This window comes from Mycteria americana, unplaced genomic scaffold (genome assembly GCF_035582795.1).
Source record: "Mycteria americana isolate JAX WOST 10 ecotype Jacksonville Zoo and Gardens unplaced genomic scaffold, USCA_MyAme_1.0 Scaffold_53, whole genome shotgun sequence".
In the NCBI taxonomy this organism is placed as follows: domain Eukaryota; kingdom Metazoa; phylum Chordata; class Aves; order Ciconiiformes; family Ciconiidae; genus Mycteria; species Mycteria americana.
The window spans coordinates 51193-63371 of NW_027445639.1; the positions used below are offsets into that span (position 1 = coordinate 51193).

The following is a 12179-nucleotide window of genomic DNA, read 5'->3' on the forward strand; positions in this document are numbered from 1 at the left end:
TTGTGGCATTATAACTTTGTCAGCCAGCACTTGTCAGTGGAGTCATAGTGAAATCCTTCACCCTAAAAAATATGAAGCAAAGCATCCTGAGTTGTACAAGCAGATGTAAAACATATTTGGTCCAAAGCACACATACCCAGCAACTCACTGCTCTCCATTTGCACTGAGGAAGCTACCTGTTCATGTGTTTGGCTGGCAGATTCCATTAGGAGAAAAATGGTCCATTAATCCACTTTTCAATGTAGCTTAATGCACCTAAATTACATACAGAACAAAATAGATTGGGTGCAAACCTACAAACTCACAAATGTCTTGCTGCATTTCTCACATCTCTATGTTTGACTACATGCAGACTAGAATCAAAACATTTAAAAAGACATTGATAGACTGAGGTGCTATATGAGAGACATAAAATTATCATGAGCTGGAGAAAATGCTTCAAAATGAGAGACAAGCAACCCAAGCAACTTTTTCTTTCAGAAAAAGACCGGGACATACAAACACCATACATAAAAATCTTCACAGGGAGAAAAGACTTAAGAGTAAAAGGTTGTGGTAGGTTGACCTTGGCTGGCTGCCAGGTGCCCACCAAGCTGCTCTATCATTCCCCTCCTCAACAGGACAGGGAGAGAAAATACGATGAAAGGTTCGTGGGTCAAGATAAGGATAGGGAGATCACTCAGCAATTGCTGTCACAGGCAAAACAGACTCGACTTGGGGAAATTAATTTAGTTTACTGCCAATCAAAATCAGAGTAGGATAATGAGAATTAAGAACAAATCTAAAAACACTTTCTCCCCACCCCTCCCTTTCTCAGGCTCAACTTCACTCCTGACTTCTCTACCTCCTCCCCCCGAGCACTGCAGGGGTGAGGGAATGGGGGTTGTGGTCAGTTCATAACATTTTGTCTCTGCCGCTCCTCCCTCTTCACACTCTTCCCCTGCTCCAGTGTGGTGGGGTCCCACCCACAGGGGACAGTCCTTCACGAACTTCTCCAGTGTGGGTCCTTTTCACAGGCTGCAGTTCTTCACAAACTGTTCCAGCATGGGTCCTTTCCACGGGGTGCAGTCCTTCAGGAATGGACTGCTCCAGCGTGGGTCCCTCGCGAGGCCACAGGTCCTGCCAGAAGACCTGCTCTGCGTGGGCTCCTCTCCACAGAGCCACAGCTCCTGCCAGGAGCCTGCTCCAGCGCGGGCTCTCCATGGGGTCCCAGCTTCCTTCAGGCACATCCACCTGCTCTGGCGTGGGATCCTCCATGGGCTGCAGGGGGACAACTGCTTCACCATGGTCTTCACCACAGGCTGCAGGGGAATCTCTGCTCTGGCGCCTGGAGCACCTCCTCCCCCTCCTTCTTCACTGACCTTGGTGTCTGCAGAGTTTTTTCTCTCACATAGTCTTACTCCCCTCTCTCAGCTGCTGTTGCACAGCGTTTTTACTTCTTCTTAAATATGTTATCACAGAGGCGCTACCACCATTGCTGATTGGCTCAGCTTTGGCCAGCAGCAGGTCCTTGGAGCCGTCTGGAACTGGCTCCATCTGACATGGGGCCAGTGTCTGGTGCTTTCTGACAGAAGGCAACCCTGCAGCCCCCCACCCCACCCACTACCAAAACCTTGCCACGTAAACCCAATACAAGGGTGCTCTAATTTGTCAGGAAACCACCTACAAATCAGTGAAATCTGAAGCTGTAAAACTGAAATTTGGAAGGAAAAATTTCACTTTCACACATTTTTATATGAAATGATCAACCACTGCAAAAACCAACCAAAGGAAGTAGTGTATTCTCCATTATTACTGTATTGAAGTTTAGATGCTTTTCTAGAAAGTTGTATTTTAGTCACAAATAGCCAGGTTAGATGAATAAGTAAACCAGTGAAATTCCATGCCCTATGCCACAGAGATGCCAAGTTTCTACTGTTATACACCTAGAGAAACAAAATTTCTCATGTATGAGGATCAGCTCATTTTCCCTACAAAATGCAGGAAGTGCCTCCCAAACTATTCATTTCCTTTCTAAAACAAGAAACCCCTCCATAATATTTATGGAGGACTGCATTTGCAGAAATCCTTTCTAGCATCTGCCTTTCAAATGTCACAAACATTCCCATATACACACACCCCTTCCTAACTTTGTGGGACCTGGGACTGCTTGCCAACCTGTTGGAAGGAAAACCCAAATATATGGACCAGAAATGCTTGAGTAGATACTGGCACCTAATTTCCAAGGAGGACCATGTCTTAAGTCATAACTTTTCCTTCAGCACATGCTAATAGCTAGCTGAGGCTGTTTCCCTACTAATATAGCGACCACTATAAATCATATTCTTATAAGCCAAACCACCTTTGTGTTTCTGCTTAACTGATGCCAATAGGTAACAAATCATGTCACAGTGAGGCCTCACAACCAAGCTGGGAACTGAAATTGCTCTGAGAATCTTGCTGCAGAGCTTCTCTTGTGACTTCACATGTTTCATCACCATGGACACGCACAGTTTACAAACACCAGCATTCATCAGAGATCACAGTTTGGCTATCAGCAAATGCTGTCCAGTAAACCAGGAACAGCAAGCCAGAAGCAGCTATTTGGAAAATCTGTGAAGACCACAGGAGCAGGAAAGGTCAGTGCTTTTTTAAAAGAAAAAAACCCAAACATTTTGTGTAATACCAACTTTAGCAAGGCCTGTTTTTTCCATGCAGATTTAGTCATTTCTCTAACATCCATACAGCTCTACAATTGCCTTTCCCCCAAAACTGCACAATTAGTATTAACTCAGTTCTACTACTTGTCCGTTGTGACACCCTTCTAGCTCTTCAAATCTGTTTCCCAAAACACAACTGAACTGATTTCTCTACAGATTCTTACGTCTCCCTATACCCACTCTACTTCTGATGCAGCTGCCACATTCCCAGCTTGGAACCTGTTCTGGTATTACTATGACAGACAATTTTAGTATATTTATTCTATTTTGTTCATCTATCTACTTGAATTTTGTGTATTCTCTTTAAGAAGGGCCACCAGTTGTATTAGGATACAGTAACTTTTAGTTACAAATGTTCATTAAAACCATTAGACTTATCAGACTTCTCTCCAGTTCTAAATCCTTGATTGCACTGTTCCTCTTTTGAGTAAGTAGTTTAGAAATTCAGCACACAAAGTACTATTCACTCCTTTATTTTCTGTTTATGTCTGCAAGAATCATTAATACTGATGTATTTTCCTTCCTTTAGTGTCTGCTGTGGACTTAACTGTGCCTCTTATATTGCAGGTATCTCAGAAGTTTTAAAATATAATGTTGCATGTTAAAACAAACTGAATCCCCTCCTGAAATGAATGCTTAAAAAAAAATTAGCAAATTCTTAATGTAGGATTGTAAGCATAGTGCTCACACTGTCAGAATATATATTCAAATAATTATATTACCACTTACTGTTATTTCAGCAATTCCCTGTCTCATTCACATCACAAAAATTAAGTCTAATTACTAGATATCCCTTTCCTATGATTGTCTTTTAATAACTTGATATATACAGAAGACGGATTTTTAAAAGCTCTATATAGGGCATCGACCATTATTCCATCACCTTCACTTGGTATCTCACAAATGTTACAAAACATGTCTTCTAACTTATTTCTCAAATTCAGGAAGTGTTCAGCTATACTTACCAGTGTGAACCTGCGCCACACAGACAACAAGACCAACAAAAACAATATTCTAAACCTAAAGGAAAAAGCATGGATTTCAGACATGTACAGCTTCTATCTTGTTGCTGCGCTTCATCATTCATTATTCAGTAATGTTTGACCTTCTGGAAAACAATCCTGTGCTCTAAAGGTGCATCTTACTGTGGCCAATTTTACTAGCAGCTTGGTAAGTCTTACCCTTACTTTCACTACATATGTGTTTCTTCGCCCTAGGCTCTTATCTGGGATGTTGTTCTCTTGCCACAGAAACCTGGGTGTACATCTAAGAATAAGCACAGAGGTCCTATCCTCAGGTATATGGTACCCATTCCAGAGCTAGCTCTTCCTGCCATCTGCAGCCCCAACCTGTCTGATTGGTCAAAGTTGTCTCACTGAGTCTTTTGCACTCCATTACACGTTAGCCTCATAATTTCCTGCAGAACAGATACCTCTGGCACACTACAAATTAGCTTCTATCTTTTGGCTTCTGTGATGCACATACATGAGATAAGGATCCAGGGCACCATTATCATCCTTTCACAGAATCCCAGAATCACAGATGGTTGAGGTTGGAAGGGACCTCTGGAGGTCATCTGGTCCAAACACCCTGCTCAAGCAGGGGCACCACGGCTCAAGCAGGTTGTCCATGATCATGTCCAGACAGCTTTTGAGTATCTCCAAGACATTTCAATATCTTTATTCTTGCTCTCTGGGGCCACTGAAGTTTCCCAGGATCCAGTAGGGGTATCCCTTCCATAAATGTTCAGTTTTCAGATGTAAAATAAGTGGATGTTTATATGTGATACTGGGGGGGTGGGGGGTGCCTTTGCTACTGAGTTCACTTCCTTCCTTCCTCTCCCACTTTACAGCTGTTTATCAGATCAGGTAACTCCTAAGGGGATGCATAATGCTGGGGAGCGGGAAGGACACAATAACTGGAAAAGGGTAACAACCTGTGTGCACTAACACTAGCACCCACTCAGCACTGGTGAGGCCACATCTGTAGTGTGTGGAGTTCTGGGCTCCCCAGTACAAGAGAGACATGTAGCTACTGAGAGAGTCCAACGAAGGGCCACAAAGATGATTAAGGGACTTGAGCATCTGTAATCGAAGGAAAGGCGGAGAGATCTAGGACTATTTAGCCTGGAGAAGAGAAGGCAAGGGGGGATCTTATTAATGTATATTAATACCTGAAGGGAGGGTGCAAAGAGGACAGAGCCAGGCTCTTTTCATAGAATCGTTTACGCTGGAAAAGACCTTTAAGATCATCGAGTCCAACTGTTAACCTAGCACTGCCAAGTCCACCACTAAACCATGTCCCTAAGCACCACATCTACACATCTTTCCAATACCTCCAGGGATGGTGACTCCACCACTTCCCTGGGCAGCCTGTTCCAATGCTTGACAACCCTTTCGGTGAAGAAATTTTTCCTAATATCCAATCTAAACCTCCCCTGGTGCAACTTCAGGCTGTTTCCTCTTGTTCTATCGCTTGCTACTTGGGAAAAGAGACTGACACCCACCTTACTACAACCTCCTTTCAGGTAGTTGTGGAGAGGATAAGGTCTCCCCTGAGCCTCCTTTTCTCCAGGCTAAACAATCCCAGTTCCCTCGGCTGCTCCTCATCAGACTTGTGCTCTAGACCCTTCACCAGCTTCATTGCCTTTCTTTGGACATGCTCCACCACCTCAGTGTCTTTCTTACAGTGAGGGGCCCAAAACTGAACACAGTATTCGAGGTGTGGCCTCACCACTGCCAAGTACAGGGGGACAATTACAGCCCTAGTCCTGCTGGCCACGCTATTTCTGATACAAGCCAGGATGCTATTTGCCTTCTTGGCCACCTGGGCACAGTGCTGGCCCATATTCAGCCGGCTGTCGACCAACACCCCCGGGTCCTTTTCCGCCGGGCAGCTTTCCAGCCACTCTTCCCCAAGTCTGTAGCGTTGCACGCAGTTATCCAAGTTCACGGGGTATCCTTGCTGAAGCTCATACAATTGGCCTCGGCCCATCGATCCAGCCTGTCCAGATCCCTCTGTAGAGCCTTCCTCCCCTCCAGCAGATCAACACTCCTGCCCAACTTGGTGTCATCTGCAAACTGACTGAGGGTGCACTCAATCCCCTCATCCAAATCATTATTAAAGATGTTAAACAGAACTGGCTCCAGTACTGAGCCCTGGGGAACACCACTTGTGACTGGCCACCAACTGGATTTAACTCTATTCACCACAAGTCTTTGGGCCCAGCCATCCAGCCAGTTTTTTTACCCAGTGAAATGTACGCCTGTCCAAGCCATGAGCAGCCGGTTTCTCCAGAAGAATGCTGTGGGAAACTGTGTCAAAGGCTTTAATAAAGTCTAGGTAGACAACACGCACAGCATTTCCCTCATCCACTAAGCAGGTCACCTTGTCATAGCAGGAGATCAGGTTAGTCAGGCAGGACTTGCTTTTCCTAAACCCATGCTGACTGGGCCTGATCACCTGCTTGTCCTGTACGTGCCGCGTGATGGTACTCAAGATGATCTGCTCCATAACCTTTCCTGGTACTGAGGTCAGACTGACAGGCCTGTAGTTCCCCAGATCCTCCTTCCGGCCCTTCTTGTAGATAGGTGTCACAGTTGCTAACTTCCAGTCAAATGGGACCGCCCTGGTTAGCCAGGACTGCTGCTCAGCGATTGAAAGTGGCTTTGTGAGCACTTCCGCCAGCTCCCTCGGTACCCTTGGGTGCATCCCATCCGGCCCCATAGACCTGTGTGTAAATGGTGTAGCAGGTCGCTAACCATTTCCCCTTGAATTATGGGGGCTTCATTCTGCTCCCCATCCCTGTCTTCCAGCTCAGGGTGCTGGAGGCAAAAGGCACAAACTGAAACACAGGAGGTTACACTTGAACATCAGGAAACAATGTTTCACTGTGAGGGTGACCGAGCACTGGAACAAGTTGCCCAGAAATGGTGTGGAGTTTCCCGCCTTGGAGATATTGAAAAGCTGTCTGGACATGGTCCTGGGCAGCCTGCTCTAGGTGGCTCTGCTTGAGCAGAGGGGTTGGACCACATGACCTCCAGAGGTCCCTTCCAACCTCAACCATTCTGTGATTCTGTGAACTTAACACTAGACAGACATGGTCTTGCTAGCCCTCATACTATAAAATTACAGATAGCTTTCCAAACAGTCCTTCCATACCAATATTAAAGAACTCCACCAAGCACTTCTGAAGTTGTAAAGGAAGCAGCAGGCCACAAGAATGAGGTCAACACTGCAAACATTAGCAAGAAGCCAGTTCCTGAGGGTTTATAACTTTATGGTGAGCCAGCAAAAGGATAATATGATCTCTACCCTGCAAAAGCACAGGCTTGGCTGAAACTTCTGTGTATGTCTTGACTCCCTTGGTAGGGCTGCAAAACCCAGAGGAACTGGAGAGAAAGCTATCAGCCATAGTACCTATACATGCTCTAACAGTCACCGAGGACATACCTCTTGGGGCAAGAGTGTCAGCCTGTACTTCATGTAGGGTGCCAGGATTCTGGAAAATTCAGGTGTCATATGCTTGGGTAGTATTCAAGGGTGCTTTTTTTAGCCTCCATCAAACCACTGGTTAATGAGGGACAGAAGGGATTGGGCCAAAGTCTGGGCCCACACTGTTATCTCAGGAGACAGAAAGAGCATGCCAGCTGAAGCAGCTTCATCAGCTCTCATTCACTACAGTAGAGGAAAGAGCTATGATCCCATCTTCTACCACTACTGTATTGGTTTGACCCATTTTGTAAAGTGTGGATAGATCCAAGGGAATCCTCTATGACCAGCTTTCTATCCAGGTCTATCCCGTGGAACATCAGAGGCCTCAACTCAAATCAAGTGACTGATGGAGGATGTAGCTTTCCATGCCTCAAGATGCTAGGAGTGTCTGGTGCCTCTCACTCTTGCCGTGGCTGGGGCAGGGGGAGATGGTCTCCTTGCCAGCAGGAGGTGTGCACTCGTGGAGCATGTGTGTTGCCAAAAGAGCTGCAAGAGGAGGTCAGCAGATTGCAGCATCAAAGATAACAAGAAAGAGATTGACGACTGGATCTTCTGAGACCCTGCAGCTTCAAGAGCCCAAATCCCCAACTGTACTGAGTCTGAGCTTACCTGGTTGGGAAATGAAGACTCCCATGATGACAAGGCAGGAATCCTGTGTCTTCCAGCAGCAGGAAGCAGGTGCCTGCTCCACCTGCAGTTCTGCAAGAACAGGTTGAGTGCTCTGGAAGCAGACAAGGGTCTGGGAACTCTCTCCAATGAAGCATCTGAGCTGGCTGAGCCTGAGCCGCACAGCCGCACCAGGAGGAAGCAGCAAGTGATTGTAGTGGGAAGGGAATTCCTCCTCACCCAGGGGGAATACAAAGACACTGTCCGAGTGTGCAGGAATGGTGTTAAGAAAGCCAAAGCCCATCTGGAATTGAATATGGCAAGGGATGTGAATGGCAACAAGAAGGGCTTCTACAGGTATATGAGCAGCAAAAAGACAACTAGGGAAACATGGCCTCTTAGCTGAAAGGGGCAGGGGACCCAGTGACAAAGGATGACAAAAAGGCTGAGCTACTCAGTGCATTCTTTGCATTGGTCTTTACCGGTAAGACTGACCTTCCAGAATCCCACGTCCCTGAGGCCAGGGAGAAAGTGTGGAGCAAGGAAGACTTGCCCTCAATGGAGGAGGATCGGGTTAGGGAACACTTAAACAAAATGGACATACACAATTCTATTGGACCTGACAGGATGAAAGAGAAAACTTTTTTACTGTGAGGGTGGTCAAACACTCAGAAGGAACAGGTTGTCCAGGGGGGTTGTGGAATCTCCATCCTTGGAGATATTCAAAACCTGACTGGACACAGTCTTAAGCAATCTGCTCTGGTTAACCCTGCTTTGAGCAAGGGGCCGGACTAGACAATCTCCTGAGGTCCCTTCCAGCCTCAACTATCTGGTGGTTCTGTGAATCTGTCCTATCAGTGGTGAATGAATAACACAGACTGAGTGGGATCTATCAGACCAGAATTATTATGCGCACAGTGTGAAGTAATGTCTATTTGTACACAATGCAGATGAGCTGAAGAATGCATGCCAGAAAGGCATTTCCAGTGGAGGACAAAAGAATGTGCCATAGTGCTTCCACTGCAAACCACTCCTGCTACCCCCCCAGTATGGATGAGATCTGCCCACCCAAAAAGTCCCTGAAACCTTGAGAGTTTAAAAATAAAACCAGGTCATTGTACTTGACCTGCTATGCAGTGCTTTTTCACATACCTACCACAGGTAATAAATATATAGTCTATTGCAGAAACACAAATAGATTATCTGTGGTAATACTGTGCTTTGCGATCATTTGACCAATATAAATAGGAAATGTCACAGGCAGAAAGAGAAGCCTCTCATTCTGCCTTAATTAAACTGCCTTTATTAAAGGACTGTTATCTTCTCAGCAAGAGAGGACCCAGACAGAACAACTCCTAACAGCACAGAAAACCAAGTCATTAGCTTGGATACAGATGTACTCTGATAGAGCCGTAACATCTTTCTCATAACAGAGTAAAACATTTTGCCTTAATTTGGCCAAAACACCAAAGCCAATTTCACGTTACTCACCTATAACAAGACCAAAATAGAACACAGATAAAGCAGCCCAGATGAATAATCTCCAAATGAATAATCCAGCATGGTCTCAACAGATGCTGAATTGATGTTCAGCCCGTAATGTTCTGTACTTATCTCCCACCCACCATCTCTGAGGGAAGAATGCAGTCCTAGGCAACTGGAGAGATCACATCTGCATGGCACATTCAACATTCCATCAAAATCCATGGCACACATTCCATGGCCGGATGTGGGAGGATGTTTCTGTAGTCATTATCCCCTTTATGGTCATTCTTTTCACTCTCTCTGTATTCATAAATATTTAGTTATCTGTGTCATATCTCAAATGACATTACAGTTAAGATGATGTCCAAGAAGATACCAGTTTATGCTACCTCAGGCAGTGGAAGGATAAGAACATGGTCGCTCTCCAAAGTGAGTAAATACTTTGACTGATCATCGAAGCCCTAGGTTAAAACTGGTTGCAACAGTTCCTTTTCTGCTCTCATTTCATAGGACAATAGTGACTTAACTTTCTAAATCCAGGAAAAGGACGCAGCTGTCTCTTCAAATACAAATACAGGAATCTAACTTTGATGGAGGAACGGGGCTTAATCTGTACTACTATACGTAACATTTTCTACAGGTAGCTTCCAGTCCAGCAGGATGACTTAGCAGTTATATTTTAGAATTTGCTTTATGAATTTGTAAGTTTCAGGCATGCCTCTATTAGCATTTCAGTACTTACTTGCTGCTGAAATTTTATGGACAAGATCTACTGCCTACAGAAAGACAGTACAGAATGTAACAGCTGTAATAATTCACCAGTGGAATTTGACTTTGTACTCCAAACTACAGAAATAACACAATGTTATATGACAAAAAAGAAATCTTAAAAAGATGTGTATTTTTAGACTAGCAGAACTACTTCTTCTCAGTTAATTAGGAATGTAAAAATGCAAATACACATATGTGCATGTGTGCTTCAACTCAGGACATAGGCCAGACATGAAAAATTTTAGGTCAAACATTTTAGCTGCCAGAATAATCAGTTGAAAACAAAGGAACATAAGAGGGCATGACTGGGGGAAAAAGCAATGGTCATACATGAGGCATAAATGCTTGCTTAGAATTTGTAATTTTTCATTCTGTTACAGTTTGCCCGAGTTTGATACCCCCAGTGTGAAATATGGCATCCAAGACAAAGCAGATGAAACAAGACACCATGCGTGCTGGGAAAAATAAGCAAGGAGTAAGAACCAAGAATGGAGATATATCCAAAGGAGTAAGTGACATGGAAATACTTGTCAAAGAGAGGAAATTGTACTTGCAGAAGGAATACAAGATTCTCTCTGAACATATGAACACATACATGGGAAGAGTGGAGCATTTCCTGCAGGAAAATAAATTCCTAAAAAAGGAAGCCCAACGGAATCAGGAAGAGAGCAACGCTTACCTCTCTTACATAACAAAACACAGCCAGAAATGCAAGAATCTGATAATAACACTAAATGACCAGAATCGCACTGATCTGTCTCAAGTCTGGATGCAGAAAGAGAAGCTAATCTCACAGTATACAGAAAAAGAGAAGGAGGTGAGGAGCTCTCTGGTGAATATGGAGACAAAGTACTCCCTTATGACCAAGGAGGTTGAAGACCTGCAGCCTTTCAAAGATCCATCTATTCAGCTGGAACAGATGAAAAAGATTAAAGAGCTGGAGAAGGAATTGTTGGTCACAAAGATACAGCATTCAGATGAAATGCACAAAATCAAGAGCAGATTTCTGCAGGCCAAGGCTGACTGTGAGATGGACTTTCATCAGAAGATCCAGGTTCTCACCAAGAGAGCAGAAGAAGCAGCGATGCAATCTCTAATTCAGCATATCAAACAAGTAAAAGCAGAGAACTGCCATCTGCGCCAGGAATTGCTCAGACTCATCCAATACTCAAAAATCCTTAAAGAAACCAAAGTTCAACTGAGAGAACAGCAGCAGCAGCTTCTTCGGGAGAACCAATACACTCAAGACATGGCACACATGCACCACTGGTTACACCAGCATGAGGCACACAACGCAAATGGCAAAACCTACAGCTCTCACAGCCTGTTCAGATGTGTCCGTTAACCTAAAAAAACACTTCTCCACTTCTCACTCATGCCAATATATCAGTACACATAGCTGGACTGTCAACTGTTGCCACTATTAGTTACGTAACAGAGTATATAGAAATAAATGTTCTGTGGGTGAATGAAAGGATTGATTTACATAGCTTATGCTCAGCATGCAATCCAGACAACAGATCTTAAAAGTAACCTCAGCTGTAACTTTCATGACATCTGTATTAAGACATTCGAAACTGCAATCCCTTCACGTCCTGAAATAAACAATGACATTTTCTCTTTGAGATCAGACTTTGATGTTTCATTAATTAGTAATTTTCCATGGGCAAATTATATTCTTAGACATAGTGAGCCAATTTCTATGTTCCTTTTCACTGTAAACTACATCTACTGTTACCATAGTATGAACCAACATAGGCCAGCTCTTACTTTCAGCAACATTCATTTTCCCAAATCTTCTACATGGCAAAGACTTTATTTTACCTTCTGCTAGTCTCCAAAGGAGAGAAAATAAATAGGCAAGCAACCAAATACTTTAAACAATATAAGCAGTTGAGGTATTTGTCCCTTGATCATAACTATCAATAAAATATATTCACTGAATATAGTCATATGAATTTTTACTTTCTTCTCATTCTTTTCTTGCTTTAGTGTTTCACTTGAGAAGCAAGAGGTAAAGAGTTCTGTTTCTAATAGACTGCACCTACATCCACTTTCCAAGTTGAACACTTCTGGATTTCGATTACCTCATCAACAATTACACCAGAGGTCACCCTTACTCTA

The 12179-nt window shown here is 44.0% G+C and overlaps 1 protein-coding gene across 1 annotated transcript; it reads left to right on the plus strand.

The window, feature by feature from the left end:
* Window positions 1-10467: 10467 nt before the first annotated feature.
* CCDC166 (coiled-coil domain containing 166) lies at window positions 10468-11400 on the plus strand. The gene has a single exon (XM_075490268.1). The coding sequence runs from the start codon at window positions 10468-10470 to the stop codon at window positions 11398-11400; it is 933 nt and encodes a 310-aa protein (XP_075346383.1).
* The last annotated feature ends 779 nt before the right edge of the window (window positions 11401-12179 follow it).

Excerpts from the sequence above, each read along its gene's own strand:
- CCDC166 (XM_075490268.1), top strand. The coding sequence starts at position 10,468 with ATGGCATCCAAGACAAAGCAGATGAAACAAGACACCATGCGTGCTGGG.